Source organism: Myxine glutinosa, chromosome 10 (assembly GCF_964187855.1).
Source record: "Myxine glutinosa chromosome 10, kmMyxGlut1.1, whole genome shotgun sequence".
NCBI lineage: Eukaryota > Metazoa > Chordata > Myxini > Myxiniformes > Myxinidae > Myxine > Myxine glutinosa.
In genome coordinates this window covers 72,969,942-72,989,534 of record NC_136270.1, presented here as the reverse complement: position 1 = coordinate 72,989,534, position 19,593 = coordinate 72,969,942, and the positions used below count along the sequence as shown (strand labels likewise).

Below are 19,593 nucleotides of genomic sequence, written 5' to 3'. Positions count from 1 at the left end.
TGATGGGGTGGAGGGAGAAGTATAAAACACAAGGACACCAAGGACTTCCAGGACAGAAGTTGGTGTTGGACACCGTTGGTGAGGTATGTGGATGGACAAAAGGACCACCGAGGCACTCGGAAACATGGTGGTGGGATGATGAAGTTGGAAAGAGGATTGACGAGAAGAAGAAGAAGTTCAAGGAGTGGCAGAAGGCAAAGGGTACGGGAGCAGAAACAGCAGAGCATGAAAGTTATAAGGCAGCCAGGAAGGCTGCAAAGAAAGAGGTAGCAAAGGCGCAGGAGGCATGTAGGAAAATGTTCGGAGAACGCTTGGATTCGGAAGAGGGTCAGAAAGCAGTATTCAGGATTGCAAAGCACATAGCGAAAGAGAGGTGTGATGTGATGGGGGTGAGTTGCTTGAAGGATGAAGTGGGACAAATCGTTGTCGACCCAGATGGAATTAAAGGAAGATGGAAAAGATATATGGAAATGCTGTTGAATACAGAGAATGAATGGATGGCAACATAGAGAGTAACCCAGTTTTCGGACCGGCAGAGAAGATAACTGAGAAGGAAGTTGAGGAAGCGATAAAAGCAATGAAGAGTGGAAAAGTGGGAGGGCCGACGGGAGTTGTGGGAGATATGTTGAAGGCAGCAGGAAGTTGGGGTGTGAAGAGAATGACAGAGATCTGTAATCTGGTGGTGAAAGAAGGCCGCATTCCAGTGGATTGGGAACTGAGTACCCTCGTCCCTCTATACAAGGGGAAAGGTGACCCTCTGGAGTGTGGCTCGTACCGAGCGATAAAGTTATTGGAGCATGGAATGAAGGTATTGGAAAGGGTGTTGGAGAGGAGGATAAGGAAGAAAGTGAAGATCGACGAAATGCAGTTTTGATTTATGCCAGGAAGAGGAACGACAGATGCGCTTTTCATTGTGAGGCAGTTGCAGGAGAAGTACATGGAGAAGAGGAAGAAGTTGTTTTTTGGGTTTGTTGATCTGGAGAAAGCATTCGATAGGGTTCCACGCAAAGTATTGACATGGGCATTGAGGAAGTTAGGAGTGGAGGAATGGTTGATCAGAGTAGTGATGGCAATGTACAAAAGAGCGCGCACAGCTGTAAGGACGAAGGACGGGAACAGTGGTGAGTTTGAGGTGAAGGTGGGAGTGCATCAGGGGTCGGTACTAAGTCCACTACTATTTGTAGCTGTGATGGAAGTGCTGGCTCAGAACGTAAAGGAGGGTTTACTGTGGGAGTTGTTGTATGCATATGATCTGGTGTTGATTGCGGAAAGTATGGATGGACTGAAGGAAAAGATGAACAAGTGGAAGGAATGTATGGAGACAAAAGGTCTGAAGGTGAATATCGGAAAGACGAAGGTGATGGCAAGTGGTAAAGCATGTGGTGAGGTGGAAAGAACTGGGAAGTGGCCGTGTGCTGTGTGCAGGAAGGGTGTCGGAGTGAACTCCATTCAATGTACAATGTGCGCTGAGTGGGTTCATCAAAAATGTAGTGGTCTGAGAGGGTCATTTACCAGTGTGGCAGCTACATTCAAATGTAAGGTGTGCACAGAGGGAGCTGCAGATGGAGGAAATGTTGAGTTGGATCTTGGAGACGGCGTGAAGCTGGAAGGTGTGAAAACATTTTGCTACATCGGAGACATGCTGAATGGAGAATTGTCAGGTTCACAATGTTTTTTTCGTTCAAAATCATGGTAGATTAGCAAACCTATACATTTTTGGAAACGTTATTACATGGAAAATCTGAAAATCAATGTTTACATTTGCCAATTCCGACCAATTCGATTCGACCAATTCGACCATTCGACCATTCGCATCGATCGACCATTCGACCATTCGACCAATTCAATCGATTCGATTCGATTCATCAAATTCGATTCGATCGACCATTCGACCAATTCGATTTGCCAATCAATTTGACCGACCTTTGCTTGTGTGGAACGGACTGTGAAAACGATGCGGACTATATTGTCGGATACGACACACAGGACAGTGATGACGAACTCTAAATGGCATATTCTGTAATCGTGTATGTTTGATGCCATTGACTGCCTGTGTATATTTTGTCATTGACTGCCTGTGTAGATGTGAAGATATACTGACTGCATGTGTATATATGATTTTGCTGACTGCCTGTGTATGTTTGGTGATATTAATTATTGTGACACATTTTTATGTTATTAACTGCCTGTACAAAATGATAACATGTATTTGATTATGCAACTTATCGCGAATATAAAGACAGTATTTTGCAATTCAAAACCTTTGATTCGTGTCTTACCATTCCCCATAGCACTAATTTGATACTTTCATTGGATTCCTTGTCCCTGAAAATATATGTTTAGTATATTTTTAAAAGTTTTTAGGGTAATTAGCTCGGCAGAAATAGAACAAAATATGTATTTTACAGTGGCCATTTTGAAAATCCAAAATGGCCACCATACAGGTATCTCTCCAAATGTAAACATTGATTTTTAGTTTCCTTATGCTATAACCTTTCCAAAAATGTATAGGTTTGCTAATATACCATGATTTTGAACGAAATATAATTTATTGACATAGTGAACCTGACTAGAAGGTGGATCAGACTCGGCAACGGTTGCTCGAGTGAGATGTGCATGGAAGAAGTTTCGGGAACTGAGTGGCGTGCTGATAGGAGGAGAGTGTCGCTGAAGCTGAAGGGAAAGGTGTATGCTGCATGTGTGAGAAGTGTTATGATTTATGGGAGCGAGACATGGGTAATGAACGTAGAGCAGCAACGAAGGCTGGAAAGGGTGGAAATGCGAATGGTTCGATGGATGTGCGGAGTATCGTTGAGAGAGAGGAAGACAAATGATGAATTGCGAAAGATGATGGGAATATTGCCTGTGATTGATGCTGTGAAGAGGAACAGGTTGAGATGGTTTGGTCATGTGTTGAGGAAGGATGAGAGTGACTGGTTGAGAAGAGTGATGGAAATTAATGTAGAAGGAAGTAGAGGACGGGGAAGACCGAGAAAGATTTGGCTGAAGATGGTGGAAGAAGAAATGCGGGCAAGGGGGTTAACAAGGAGAGATGCAGAAAATAGGGCAAAATGGAGAAGATTGTCATGGGGAGCGCAAGGCTAACCCCCGCTCTAGCAGGGAAAATGGCCTTAAAATGCATGTTGTATCCTTTCACACTATAGTAGCTTTTAAGCATATCATTTTGTACTAATTTATTTGATGGGGCGGTCATTTTTTCCCCATGCTATCACTACATATGGAGTATGTACTATGATACTCCACGATACTAAAAAATACATTCACAATCTATTTAAAATTTATCGTTACATGGTAATCATGTATGTACTGTATCTCACTTGTGTGTTTTTAATAAAGTGAATGAACACACAAACACATTCTACAAACAAGCCAAACAAATGTTGTAAACTCAGTTTGCATGAACGTCAGATGATTTGTGCTTAGTTACATTGCAATGATCAACGTCAAGCCGTATTGTGAAATCCATCCACATGGATTTGTTACCTTTCACACATTGTTCTGAGCCACATTTTCCAGATACTTGACCTCGGTAAGTTTTTTAAAACAAACACGGGGATTTCCCAATGCTTTGACCAAGGCATCGAGCCTCTGTAATGCACTGCTGCACCTACTTGAAAATCTTTCTCCATCAAACAACTAGATAGATCTCCAACTGCATAGTTTTTGCTGGAAGGTAAATCTTCTTAGCTGCGACGAGCAGCTCTATGAAAGGACTGCGTTGTTGTTCTTGTTGTTGGGGTGCCTTTTTGAATAGCGCATGCGCATACACTCGGACTTCCCCTACCGACCAAGCCCGTTTCAAATTATCCCTCCCCAACACAGAATTAACATTAATAAATAACATTAATGAATTAACATTAACATTAACAGAAATAACATTCACGTCCATACATTATATGTAATCAGTTGATGAAGCATGTTGAGTCGCAAAACAAAGGACAAGACCAGATCTGAAAGACAAAAAGACGCTAGTGCATGCGTATAATTTAATGACTGGTCGAATTTGGTCGCGCATATTGCAACGGATATCCTCGTGATTCTACACGTCGCAGCTGGTGACCACACTGTGGTCATTTTCCTCTTGTTTTATTACCTATGCCACCGAAGGTGAATAGAGTGTATGTTTTCACCCTTGTCTGTCTGTTTGTCTATTAGCTGGATATCTCAAGTTGTGGAAGTATTCGGACAAAATTCGGTGGACAGGTTGGGTGCATGACAAGGATTAATTAATTCGATTTTGGTAAAGATCCCGATCCTGATACGAGAATGTTAAGTGATTCTTCACCATTGAGAGCTAGGGACAAAACAATATACAGCACAATATTTCAAAAAGTTGGACTAATTCAGACAAAACTTGCTCGGCAGGTTGGGTATGTGATAAGGAAGAATTGTTTCGCTTTTGGTGAAGATCCGAATCCGGATACAAGAATGATTTTTTATTTAACTTTATAAGCGATTCTTCACCATTGAGAGATGGGGCCAAAATCGACGATATGCAGAACAGCATGGTATCTCAAAAAGTTATGGACGAGTTGTAACAAAACTTGGTGGATGAGTTGGTTCGGTGACAATAACAAGCTGATTAGATTTTGGTTCAGGTCTGCATCCAGATCAGGCCTATCAGTGGGATACAAAACGTAAACTCTTCAGTCTGGTGAAGTTATGCACTTCTACCGAGTGCTGCTACGGTTAGGGGTTTTTTTTGTTTTTTTTTCATCATTATTTCATTTCAATGTTGTATTTATGAATGACGAAAAAGAATATTAATTTAGGATCATTTATTAACACAATTAGACATGACAAGACCTCAAAATGGATCTGTGCAGTACATATAGATCAAGGAAAAAAGCAACTCTACCAATCTAGGCTGCATTGCACTTCCTAGCACTACATCAGATCACTACCCACATCATACGATACATTTTTTAAAAGGGAGGGAAACAACCAACCACAATGCAGATGTACAAATGTTTTTCTTTATGTGAGTTGGCGTATGATTAATTGAAAACAAATGGAGGAGGTGAGGGGCTGGGCAGAAGCATACACTACACAGAGTAAGTACAGTGATATTCTGACATCACAATATGCTACAAAAGGCCTCAAGTCCAGAGTTGGTTTAAGTTAATGGCATGCAATCAATTATAGGAACAGAACTTACTGTTTTCAATTGTTGGGTCATAAGAGTCGACAAACTGGCCTTCCACAAACTGTATAGCCAGGGATGATTTTCCTGAAAAGAAAACAGCACAAAGACAATGAAACCTCTTGACATTATGGAACGAGGCATCATGGCATGCCGATCAACAAATGTATTACCTTGTGACAAAGGTAAAAAAAAAAAAATAGAGATCAAAGACAACATGTGTTGTCATTTGACAGGGTATTGACATTCCAGACAAACTATTTATTGGGGAATCTTGCTATAATTCACCAAATGTCCGTCCGTCCGTTCGAAGGTACCACAAAAACGGCTCAACCGATTGCAACGATATTTTGGGTGGGTATTCCTGGGACCCCTGGGAGTAAAATAGGCTATATTGTTTTTCCAATTTTTCCAATTTTACAGTTTTTCCAAACACAATGGAATAATATTTACCGATATGAACAGTGATGTGGCTTTTGTTGAAATTCTACAAATACTGTTTATTATACGTACCAGGAGAGAGTAGATCGACTCCTGACGAACTCTTCCGATATAAACGTGCGGCTCCGAAGTAACATAGCAGGGTGTGCAAAGCGACTGAGAAACAGGTGTGGCGGCCGCTTCCATGTTACAGATTTGGCACGCACTCTTCACACATGAACGTGCGACTGAGAAAGACGTGCAGCGGCCGCTTCCGTTTTGCAGAATTCAATCTTTTTTTCAAAATGGGCGCCATGTACTGTTTAGATTTTGATGATTTGTGTGTGATATGATTCAACGGATGTTTATATGAATCGTTTAAAATAAAAAGCCCTCAATTTCTGATATTTTGCCTTTTCATTTGGGCTTCTCAATTGAAGCCCCGCCCATAGGGCGGGTACCGTTGCGAGTATAGAATAATATAACACATTCAGACTTGTTCCTGCCAAGAACCCAAGAAGGACAGAGATAATACTACAACGCACTCGGTTAAGCGAATACCTCACCAGGCTGAACATTTTACATTTTGTATCCCACTGATAGGCCAGATCTGAACTAAAATATAATAGGCTTGTTATTGTCAACTAACCAACCCATCCCTCAAGTTTAATCATAACTCGTCCACAACTTCTTTAAATATCATGTTATATATCACTTTTCACCCAATCTCTCAATTGTGAAGAATCACTTAGATTTTAGAACATTAAATAATTCTCATATCCAAATCCATATCGATTCGGTCTTCTCACACAACCAACCTATCCACCAAGTTTCGTCCTAATCCGTCCACAACCTTTTGAGATATCCTGCTATTTATCGTTTTTGGCCCTATCCCCCAATGGTGAAGAATCACTTAAAAATTCTACGAGCCGGATCCAGATCCGGATCTTCAGCAAAATCTAATAATTTCGTCCTTGTCACATACCCAACCTCTCCACCAAATTTCCTCAAATTTTTGAGATATCTTGTTCACACACAAACAGACAGACAGGGGTGAAAACAAAACCTCCATTACCTTCGGTGGCAGAGGTAACCAGCAACACTTTTTCCTTTTCCTTGAGATGACAACCAAGCTTCCTCCTAACTATGAAGTATTACTAAAATGACTGTCAAACCAAACTTCTTAAACCAGTGTCAAAAAAACGACTGCAATACCAAAGTTCTGAACGAGCATCACTAAAACGACCATCACATCAAACTTCTTAAATAGCATCACTAAAACGAGTACAATACCAAATTTCTTAACTAGTATCAGTAAAACGACTACAATATCAAACTTCTGAACTAGGATCACGAAAACAACTATAACATCAAACATTTTAACGAGCATCAGTAAAACGAATATAATATCAAATTTCTTAACTAGTATCAGTAAAACGACTACTTATCAAACTTATTAAGTTGTATCACTAAAACGACTATATCAGACTTCTCAACAAGTATCAGTAAAACGACAATAATATCAAACGTCTTAACTAGTATCAGTAAAACGACAACAAACTTCTTAACTAGTATCACTAAAATGACTATAATATCAAACTTCTGAACTAGCATCACTAAAACGACAACAAACTTCTTAACTCGTATCACTAAAATGACTATAATATCAAACTTCTTAACTCGTATTACTAAAACAACTACAATACCAAATTTCTTAACTAGTACCACTAAAACGACTATAATACCAAACTTCTTAACTAGTATCACTAAAACGATTATAATATCAAACTTAACTAGCACCACTAAAACAACGATATCAAACTTTTTAACTAGTATCACTAGAACGACTACAATATCAAACTTAACTAGTACCACTAAAACGACGATAATGCCAAACTTCTTAACTAGTATCACTAAAACGACTATAATATCAAACTTAACTAGCACCACTAAAACAACGATAACAAACTTTCTAACTAGTATCACTTAAACGACTACAATACCAAATTTCTTAACTAGTACCGCTAAAACGACTATAATATCAAACTTCTTAACTAGCACCACTAAAACAACTATAACATCAAACTTCTTAACTATCATCACTAAAACGACTATAATATCAAACTTAACTAGTACCATTAAAACAACTACAACATCAAACTTTTTAACTAGTATCACTAAAACGACTATAATATCAAACTTCTTAACTCATATTACTAAAACGACTGCAATACCAAAATTTTAAACTAGTATTACTAAAACGACTGTCATACCACAAAACATAGAGACGAAGACTTCACCCATAAATTACGTGAGATACATCATTGTGTGGAAAATGCAATATGGGAGCTAAATGTGCATGACGTTCCAATGTATGGGAACACTGAGCCTTGTTTTCTTTGTTGGAATCCAAACCGTCCCAAGTCCATTTCCAAATGAATGTCGTAATTCAAAACGCGGGATTTCAACGATTAAATTACTCTCCCTTCAGAAACAATGACAGATTTGTATTTCATAACAAAGCTGCACGGAATGACACAAATATCGAGGAATAAAAGAACAGGTGAGTAAAATAAATAAATACCTTGGGGCTTGTTGTGAAATGCTGCTTTGAATTACAAAACAAGTGGTAGACAGAAGAAGCAAATGAAGAACAGAAAGAATGACCCACAGACATACTCCATTCTTTATTCCATGATTAAACCAAATGTTGGCTTCACGGTTAAGATGGCTCCCTTGGGATCTTAGGGTCCTGAGTTTGGGATCTTAGGGTCCTGAGATTGAGACCCTGTCATGCCGTTGAATCAATACTAGGTAGGTTGACTCAGCCCATCATCATTCTGTCAGGAAAATGAGTACCAGATGATTACTTCTAATAGGGGGCACTGCATCAGCGGCACAGCTACGCCTCCAGAAAATGATGCAGCCAAGCAGCAACAGGCTGCAAATGAACCACGACCACCATTGCGTGATTCAGAGATTCCTTGCACATTGGAATCAATATCAGAATTCTCATGGAATGTCCCAGAATGTCGATGAATAAACACAAACAAAGCATCCACCTTATTTATCCAGCATGCGGAAAACATATTTTTGTCCCCCGTCGCACCGCGGAGCGAAAGGGGGACTATGGTTTTCCCCTCCGTCAGTGTGTGCGTCCGTCCGTCCGTGCGTGCGTCCGTCCATCCGTGCGATGTCCCTGCTCTGAAATGTTGTGTTTATGTGCTTCCCCTTCTCTCCCCATCTTGTCTACCGCTCCCCTTTTTATATACTTTGTTTGTTTGTCTGTTTGATTTGTTTGTGTGATAAATGTTAGCTTTCACGAGCCTCGATTATGCATACAAAAAAAAAAAAAAGTGGCACAATATTTTGCAGTTGGAGGGGAGGGGATTGAGGGTCATCATACATGGACACATGTTGAATGGTACCAGATGTATTTGATTTTACATGCAAATGTGTATTCAGTTACTGTAAGCAACTGCATCTTCCAGAATGCCACTTGATATCATTGTGATCATGAACTCGAAATAACCTGCGCTTTTCACCAATATTGCTAAATAGAGAGGGGGAGAGAGAAATTGTAAAAAAGGAATTGACTTTTCTGGCACTACAAAATGGGCCTGTGGACCTAATGTCAATTGTGAATAAATTAATTTTTACATTTAAAGGTACCTTGATTTCGACTGTCAGAGATGAGAGATTCAGTAGCGAGAACACAAAACCAATGAACTCACTTTCCCAGATGCAAGAACCCTGAATAATATTTTATGATTCATGAATAATAATAAAAATAATAATAATAATAATAACTGCTTTATTTTAAACTCGGTGAAAATCAATCCTGAGTTATGGATGGACCTGAATCAAACATGGCTGACTGAGCAGGACACAAAATACGTTTTTGGATTTACGGAGATCATGGTTCCGTCGTTCAGTAATCAAACGCGACCTGTAAGCTGTGAAGAGCGTGATGGTCAAAGCTCGTGATCTGTTGCCATACCAGATTACAATGTGACATTTACTAGTGAGTGTTAAAATATCATCCTTGTAGTTTTGAGACAAAATTCACATGATTGGCGAATACGTATTTCGGGAATTTACTTTTTCCGGGTTGAGCACCCTTTTGCCAAGTCAAGTACGATTAAAAAAAAACCGAACATTCCTCGGGATCCCATGTCCATCTCATGAATGACACCACGCTGCGACACAACAAACCATTCAATCACAATCAAAAACGATACAACGCACTAATGCGTGATAATCCGACGTAATACGCAGTATTGAATGAATGAATGAATGGGTAACAAAATGCCGTCTGAAAATCATGTGACACAGCTCGGCCAATAAAGTCGCAAAGTGGCGAGATCAAAAGATGGCCAGACACACTTTATATACGGCATTGGTATGGCGGCTCGGTCTCAGGTCCTTGTCTACTGGATAGCGATACCAGTTTGTAACGCCTTCAATTTCAATATGGACCTTCCCAAATAACGTACAAGAAGCTACTTATGCAAACCTGACACGGCATCAAACTGTAATCTCCCCGCCAGGACCTTACATTCTAGAACACGGCATTGTGCCTTTCCCTGCCCTCCTTGGGTGCATCCGCATCAAACGATAAACGTGACACCAACGAGCAAGTCTTCTTCTTTCAGATACAGCACAAGGCTGTGGGGGTCGTGTCTGGCTGAGGGCAGTGCGGCTGCATCGCTGATGCAATTTTCCCTGAAGGTTAAAGCAGGAATTTGTTAAGACAGGTCCACTACTCTTTGCAAAGGACACGATGAGGTCTTTAACATCCATCAACTAATGCAGACAGATGGGACACAAAGTTGAACGTCCATCCATCCGACAGATGACACATGCATCGATGAAACATCGTACGTGTGAAACACCGCGATGACAGTATATAGCTGGGAAAGGATTCGAACCCAGGCAAGACAGCTTAGAGGTGAGTGTTAGTACCTCTAGGCCATCCTGTCAGCCCAACTATGGAGTAGACGTCCATAATCCCCACTGATGGACCATGCTGTGTGTGCGCGCAATCGTCCACAATGAGCGCTTCACATGATGCGTTCTTCACAAGTATTTATTATTTTTTTTGCACGATAATGATTTGATAATTGTGATGAAGTACAAGATCACCTCAAAATCAATGCCTCCTTCTGTAACACAAAAAAAAAGAAAAAAAAAGTACATTATCAAACTGGAGGAAATGCAAACATTGAGGTATTTGACAATTTTTAAACTGCAAAGTGAACCGTGTTTCTGTAAAAAAAGAAAATAAAGTTTTTCCAGGAAAAAAAATAATAATAATAAAATAAAAAATAAAAACTTTCATTTAAAACTACAACAGCACTCGGTAGAGCACATACTAACTTACTCGAGTGAAATATCACCTGTGCAGGTAAACGTTTTTGGCCGTTACTGCAGGTGCTAGCAACTCGGAAAATTACTAGTCCAATCAAGATTTGGATTTAAGTGGCAAAACAAGTATCGGTGTCGAGCCGTGCCAAACCTCTATTAAGACTTGGTCAATTTTACAAATGGACAATGTGTACGTTAATTAGCTGTGATGAAGGGCAAACCCACAACTCGTTCACACGATGGTTAACATTCACTGAACTTTAGTTCGATAATTATTTTGTTATTTTGTCCGCAGATGCAGACAAACACGAGTCTTCACAAAGACGGGTATGCCCGTAGTATGTTTCATTAACACTCCAGCACTCAAACACCTCATCCCACCTGCATGCGATATCCATACACAGCTCTGATTGACACTCGAGCACTCAAACGCCTCATCCCACCTGTATATGAGATCCATACGCAGCTCTGAATAACACTCCAGCAAGCACCCCCATCCCACCAGCGTATCACATTTGGACCTGTTCTAGTAACACATTTGGACCTGTTCTAGTATCACACTTGGACCTGTTCTAGTATCACACTTGGACCTGTTCTAGTATCACACTTGGACCTGTTCTAGTATCACACTTGGACCTGTTCTAGTATCACACTTGGACCTGTTCTAGTATCACACTTGGACCTGTTCTAGTATCACACTTGGACCTGTTCTAGTATCACACTTGGACCTGTTCTAGTATCACACTTGGACCTGTTCTAGTATCACACTTGGACCTGTTCTAGTATCACACTTGGACCTGTTCTAGTATCACACTTGGACCTGTCCTAGTATCACACTTGGACCTGTCCTAGTATCACACTTGGACCTGTCCTAGTATCACACTTGGACCTGTCCTAGTATCACACTTGGACCTGTCCTAGTATCACACTTGGACCTGTCCTAGTATCACACTTGGACCTGTTCTAGTATCACACTTGGACCTGTTCTAGTATCACACTTGGACCTGTTCTAGTATCACACTTGGACCTGTTCTAGTATCACACTTGGACCTGTTCTAGTATCACACTTGGACCTGTTCTAGTATCACACTTGGACCTGTTCTAGTATCACACTTGGACCTGTTCTAGTATCACACTTGGACCTGTTCTAGTATCACACTTGGACCTGTTCTAGTATCACACTTGGACCTGTTCTAGTATCACACTTGGACCTGTTCTAGTATCACACTTGGACCTGTTCTAGTAACACACTTGGACCTGTTCTAGTATCACACTTGGACCTGTTCTAGTATCACACTTGGACCTGTTCTAGTATCACACTTGGACCTGTTCTAGTATCACACTTGGACCTGTTCTAGTATCACAATTGGACCTGTTCTAGTATCACACTTGGACCTGTTCTAGTATCACACTTGGACCTGTTCTAGTATCACACTTGGACCTGTTCTAGTATCACACTTGGACCTGTTCTAGTATCACACTTGGACCTGTTCTAGGATCACATTTGGACCTGTTCTGGTATCACACTTGGACCTGTTCTGGTATCACACTTGGACCTGTTCTGGTATCACACTTGGACCTGTTCTGGTATCACACTTGGACCTGTTCTAATATCACATTTGGACCTGTTCTAGTATCACACTTGGACCTGTTCTAGTATCACACTTGGACCTGTTCTAGTATCACACTTGGACCTGTTCTAGTATCACACTTGGACCTGTTCTAGTATCACACTTGGACCTGTTCTAATATCACACTTGGACCTGTTCTAGTATCACACTTGGACCTGTTCTAGTATCACACTTGGACCTGTTCTAGTATCACACTTGGACCTGTTCTAGTATCACACTTGGACCTGTTCTAGTATCACACTTGGACCTGTTCTAGTATCACACTTGGACCTGTTCTAGTATCACACTTGGACCTGTTCTAGTATCACACTTGGACCTGTTCTAGTATCACACTTGGACCTGTTCTAGTATCACACTTGGACCTGTTCTAGTATCACACTTGGACCTGTTCTAGTATCACACTTGGACCTGTTCTAGTATCACACTTGGACCTAGTATCACACTTGGACCTGTTCTAGTATCACATTTGGACCTGTTCTAGTATCACATTTGGACCTGTTCTAGTATCACATTTGGACCTGTTCTAGTATCACACTTGGACCTGTTATAGTATCACACTTGGACCTGTTCTAGTATCACACTTGGACCTGTTCTAGTATCACACTTGGACCTGTTCTCGTATCACACTTGGACCTGTTCTAGTATCACACTTGGACCTGTTCTAGTATCACATTTGGACCTGTTCTAGTATCACACTTGGACCTGTTCTAGTATCACACTTGGACCTGTTCTATTATCACATTTGGACCTGTTCTAGTATCACATTTGGACCTGTTCTAGTATCACATTCGGACCTGTTCTAGAATCACATTTGGACCGTTGATATTCCTGCTGGCAGGCTTACCTGCTTAATCACTCGGACCCCTACAACTCGTGCACAATACAAGAGTCACACTTGGGATTGAGGCTCGGAACAGTGATCACTTCATTGATTTCCAGTACATGAATGTATCTATAAAAATAAAACACAGTTTGTGTGTGTGTAATGTTACCGATAGACTCCTAAACAGAGAGGCTTACGTGCTTGATATTTGGCATAGACATGCCCATTGAGCCTGGGACGAACATGGCCGAACTCAAAATATTTGGCGATCCATATTTTTTATTCATATTAACCTCAGCGCATTTCAGCGAAGTACCCGCTAATCTCAGCCGGTTCCAGAGCAGCTCGCTGATTCGCTCAGAGCGATCACGTGATGTTCCATTCCCGCCGCCAGACTGATTCGCTCAGAGCGATCACGTGATGTTCCATCCCGTCACACGTCACACGTTTTTTCACCTTTTATGCGATCGTGTTTTGTATCGATTTTGTGCGATATGAATTAAATGTCTTTGAAACAGCTGTGAAACGTCTTTCCACAACCCTTCCGTAACCGATTGGAGCAGTTTATTGCCGCACAAAACGAGATCCGCGAAGCGAGTTGGTCGAGTCGTGCTGACCAAGATGGCGACACGGCGGCTTCACTTTTCACGGAGTATGAGCGTTCTATATATTTTCAATTCAGTGCGCCCGTGATTTGTGGCATAGACATGACCATTGGGCCTTCACGGTGTAATTTGTGCGAGGCTTTTGTCCGAGTGAGCTTGAGTCGAGAGGGCGAATGTACGGGTTGGGAATGTACGGGTCTCCCTTCCCCCGCCAGGCAACGCCGGTACTGGAGGACGTCACAGGATCGGTGAGTCTCCAAAATCCGCTTCGTGCTGTTGCGAATATGCAGGACTATGTCCGATTGTTGTGCTGCTCTCCGACCATGAGAACTGCAACGTCATTGTTGACTGGCCATCCCCTTCCCTCCCCCTTCCCCCTCTGTCCCCCCCTCCCTTCCCCCTCCACCCTACCCCTCCCCTCCATTTTCCCCCTCTTCCTCCCTTTTCCCCCTCTTCCTCCCTTTTCCCCCTCTTCCTCCCTTTTCCCCCTCTTCCTCCCTTTTCCCCCTCCTCCTCCCTTTTCCCCCTCCCCCTCCCCCTCCCCTCCCCTCCACCCTCTCCCTTTTCCCCCTCCCCTCCCCCACCCTTCTCCCCTCCCCCCCTCTTCTCCCCTCCCCCCCGTTCCCCTCCCCTCCCCTCCCCCGCCCGGCAATGCCGGGTCCCCCTCCTCCCCCCTTCCCCCTCACACCCCCACCCCCCTCTCATCCCTCACCCTCCCATCCCTCACCCTCCCCATCCCCCCCTCTTCCCTCCCCCCTCCCCCATTCCCCCCTCCCATTATTCCACGAATCCTTTTATTCTTCTTCTTTGTAAAGCGTTTTGAGATGTTTCAAATGAAAAGTGACATTTAACAAATCGATCGAATCAAATTGATTATCGCATTTTTCGTCTGTCTGTCTGTCGTGCCACGTACGAGACCATTGTTGTTACATTGTGACCATATTCACGTTGGTGGGATGTTCCGCACTCGTCAACTCCAAGCTGCGACTTTTCAAAACACGGCCCAGGATGTACTCCATACAGAGAGACATCCGGCCTCGTTTTACTTTGGCTCGCCATGCCAGGCCCCTCGTGCCAGCTTCTGCCACCGAGAGCAACGCCCACCTTTCTGGGTAGTTGTACATTCACAGATTCACACACGAGTCGTTTTCCATTCATGTGCCGCTTGTTGCAATCACCATTTTCTATCCCATCTCGATTCCTGGTTTTCTTTAAATACTCCTGTTATTTACTTGGATACATTTTCTCATAATCCTACTTTGTTCTTCTTCGCACTGTGATTAACATTCGCACGTAGCTCTGGGTTTGCAGCCACTGCACATGGGCTTTGCATGTTCATCAAATCCTTAATCTCTGGAAGCAACAAACTACAGGTCATTGGTCGAGTCTTTCAGCAGCACAATTACTCCCACCTCGTGTGGTTGGTCAGGGAAGGTTTTTGCCTCGAGTCTTTCACGATTCGGCTGTCCCGGCCTGACGTTCTAAAATCGGGATTTGGGATTTGTTCATGGTGCCAGCGATACATTCTCGAAGGACGCCGTGGGATATTCAACGTCCACAGGCTAATGCTTGCGGATGGGACGTCCGGCTTAACCTCCATCCGAGGGACGGCACGCACATCGGTGAATCTACCTGCCTGCGAGACACCAGGATGACAGTTTATAGCTCGGTCGGGATTCAAACCCAGGATGTATGGCTCCGTGCGGAATGTGTGTACTTCTAGGCCATCCTATCAGCCACACTGTAGGTCCATCTTTCCCTCTAAAACTAAATCTTCATGACAGCATCAGCAGAAGTCATGTCAATCATAACGTTGCCTCACCACACCTCGAATTCAATTCAAATATACTGGATTGCGTTTAGTGTGACGACGACGTACTACTATTGCAAGTAGGGACGCATCATTATATATTCCACGACAGAGCATCAACCCACAATCATGTCAAGCTTGATGAATAAATCATTAACTACATTGGTATCATTCCCATCACACTGAACTTCCAGAGGCCTGGTGGAGCTGTGGATTAAAAGCCTTGTTGAATTATCCCCACTGGCATGGATTCGATTCCCAAGCCTGCTCAGCAGAACTTTCGCATCGCACAAGAGTGGTGAGAGCTGCACACGTTTGCTTCCGAGCCACAAAAACATTTCCAACTTGATGTTCTATCAAGAGTAAGGACCTGCACCACCACTACCACCCTTGAGGCCTGAAAAAGCACCATTACCACTCTTGAGTCCTGCACAATCGCTACCACTCCAGGCCTGCACAATCGCCACCAGCACTACCTCTCTTGAGGCCTGCACAATCACCACCACTACCTCTCTCTCGAGGCCTGCACAATCACCACCACCACCACTCTTGAGGCGTGCACAACCAGCACTACCTCTCTTAACACCTGCACAATCACCACCACTACCTCTCTTAATACCTGCACAATCACCACCACTACCTCTCTTGAGGCCTGCACAATCACCACCACTACCTCTCTCGAGGCCTGCACCATCACCACCACTCTTGAGGCGTGCACAACCAGCACTACCTCTCTTAACACCTGCACAATCACCACCACTACCTCTCTTAATACCTGCACAATCACCACCACTACCTCTCTTGAGGCCTGCACAACCAGCACTACCTCTCTTAATACCTACACTATCACCACTACCTCACTTAATACCTACACAATCACCATCACTACCTCTCTTAATACCTGCACAATCACCACCACTACCTGTCTTAATACCTGCACATTCACCACCATGACCTCTCTTAATACCTGCACAATCACCACCACTACCTCTCTTGAGGCCTGCACAACCAGCATTACCTCTCTTAATACCTGCACAATCACCACCACTACCTCTCTTGAGGCCTGCACAACCAGCACTACCTCTCTTAATACCTGCACAATCACCACCACTACCTCTCTTGAGGCCTGCACAACCAGCACTACCTCTCTTAATACCTGCACAATCACCACTACCTCTCTTGAGGCCTGCACAACCAGCACTATCTCTCTCAATACCTGCACTATCACCACCACTAACTCTCCTAATACCCGCACAATCACCACCACTACCTCTTTTAATACCTGCACAATCACCACCACTACCTCTTTTAATACCTGCACAATCACCACCACGACCTCTCAATACCTGCACAATCACCACCACTACCTCTCTTAATACCTGCACAATCACCACCACTACCTCTCAATACCTGCACAATCAACACCACTACCTCTCTTAATACCTGCACAAACACCCCCCACTACCTCTCTTAATACCTGCACAATCACCACCATTACCACTCTTGAGGCCTGCACAACCAGCACTACCTCTCTTAATACCTGCACTATCACCACCACTACCTCTCTTAATACCTGCACAAACACCCCCACTACCTCTCTTAATACCTGCACAATCACCACCATTACCACTCTTGAGGCCCGCACAACCAGCACTACCATTAATTGGCCAATATTCAATAATACATCAAACCCGTCATCGGGTGCTGCCCGAGCAACCTTGAAACAGGAAATGATTTCGAATTCGGCCAGTATACCAGAACACAACGGCCTACCCTTTTCGAAGGGTGACTATCATTGACGTCCACACGTCTAATACTAGCACTAGCAGATGTAACACTAACAGCCGGCTTAACTTCGCCCCCGAAGAAGGCGTACCCGAGGTTGCAATTCACCAGGGCGGAAGCTTATAGACAAACTGGCAACGCACCACCAGGTAGCGCACCGATAGGGCGTGTGTTACCTGTGAGCGATAAACCCAGTTACAATATTTAAATGTTTGTAGTTCAAGTCGCTGGAATACATGACAGAACGCTTTACGCCATGACGTCACCGACAGGGGTAACTCCACGTGCTTTCAAACCGACAGCTCAGTCTGACCAAGAACAGAAGTGCGGACGAGTCGGCCATTAAAAGCACCTTTAAACAACGGTGGTTCAGACGTTCAGTATCTAACTGCCCGAGACTCGAAGTGAACCTGTACTGTACAGGTTCGTGGGGCACATTCCTCCCGCGTTCCCAACACCAACAAAACCACCAACCCCTCTCTCACCCACAGAGCGATAACCCAGGATGGCGATCTTGCGAAACTTGGGCTGAGGCATCGTCCACACAAAAAGCGCGCCCTCTCTAACTGTTTGTATTTAATTTAATATCTGTGTACAGTACTTCGATATGATGGTCAACCTCTCCGTCGAGCCGATCAGAAACACGCCACCAGCAGGGTCGCTTGGCTGGGACTGCGCATGCGCAGTCTGGTTACAATTTTTCCACAGAAAGAAAAATCGACGACATTCGACTTTTTCTTTAAAATCGCTGTCCTGAAACGATGTAGAACTATAATACCTAAAAAGGTATGATATACGTTTTAGCTATTTATGTATTTTACACATAATGAAAACAATACACCGCTCAAAATGCTTCGGTTAAACGCCTGCGTCAACACAAATAGCACGTGGAAGACTCCCGAGGAAATGAGAGCATAAAATAGTAAAAAAATAAATAATTTAACAAGTGAAATTACAGTTCGTTCAATATGGCACGAGAATCTGTGTATAACGTCGTGGGAATAAACGTTTCATATTTAAAATCACACGTCACGATTCAACTGCTGCTCGGCGCATCGCAATCACAATCCATTTTTATGAAGGTAAATGGAACCCACCTGTAGCAAGGCAAAGTGGAGGTTTTCAGTAAAGTGGCGAATGCGCCACAATGGGGGAATCGGCTTTATCAAAAGGGATCCCGTACACAGTACCAACAGCACTTCGTGCTCCGCAAACGAAACTCATAAAACGAAACCCATCCCGTACAGTAGTCCGTACCATACTCATATAGGCTAAGTAATTCGTACTTCGTACAATAAGCTATATCTATATAAGCAATTACAATACCCCGGCCGTAACCCTGCACACGTACACCTGCATTGTACACAGTAAACGACGGTACAGTATGGGGTGGTATTGGGTAGTGTGGGGTAGTATGGTGTAGTGTGTGAGGTAATGTGGGGTAGTATGGCATAGTGAGGGGTAGTGTGGGGAGTGTTGTGATTGTGTAGTGTAGTGTGGGGAGTGTTGTGATTGTGTAGTGTAGTGTGGGGAGTGTTGTGATTGTGTAGTGTAGTGTGGGGAGTGTTGTGATTGTGTAGTGTAGTGTGGGGAGTGTTGTGATTGGTAGTGTAGTGTGGGGAGTGTTGTGATTGTGTAGTGTAGTGTGGGGAGTGTTGTGATTGTGTAGTGTAGTGTGGGGAGTGTTGTGGTTGTGTAGCGTTGTGTGAGGAGTGTTGTGATTGTGTAGTGTGGGGAGTGTTGTGATTGTGTCGTGTAGTGTGGGGATTGTTGTGGTTGTGTAGCGTAGTGTGGGGAGTGTTGTGATTGTGTAGCGTAGTGTGGGGAGTGTTGTGATTGGTAGTGTAGTGTGGGGAGTGTTGTGATTGTGTAGTGTAGTGTGGGGAGTGTTGTGGTTGTGTAGCGTAGTGTGAGGAGTGTTGTGGTTGTGTAGCGTTGTGTGAGGAGTGTTGTGATTGTGTAGTGTAGTGTGGGGAGTGTTGTGATTG

General features: G+C 43.2%; 1 protein-coding gene across 2 annotated transcripts in view; it reads right to left on the bottom strand.

The window, feature by feature from the left end:
* LOC137434101 (GTP-binding protein Rheb) overlaps window positions 1-18,300 on the bottom strand; it is a 53,864-nt gene extending 35,564 nt beyond the window's left edge. Inside the window, exons 1-2 of one of the 2 annotated variants that reach the window (XM_068126775.2) lie at window positions 18,091-18,300; window positions 5,180-5,251 (exon numbers count right to left, since the gene is read on the bottom strand). In XM_068126775.2, coding sequence (XP_067982876.1) covers window positions 5,180-5,251; window positions 18,091-18,142 — 124 coding nt within the window. In that variant the 5' untranslated portion in view covers window positions 18,143-18,300. Of the gene's footprint in view, window positions 1-5,179; window positions 5,252-10,549; window positions 10,687-18,090 lie in introns of those variants that run through there. The other variant, XM_068126776.2, reaches the window with a different exon arrangement.
* Between the last annotated feature and the right edge of the window lie 1,293 nt (window positions 18,301-19,593).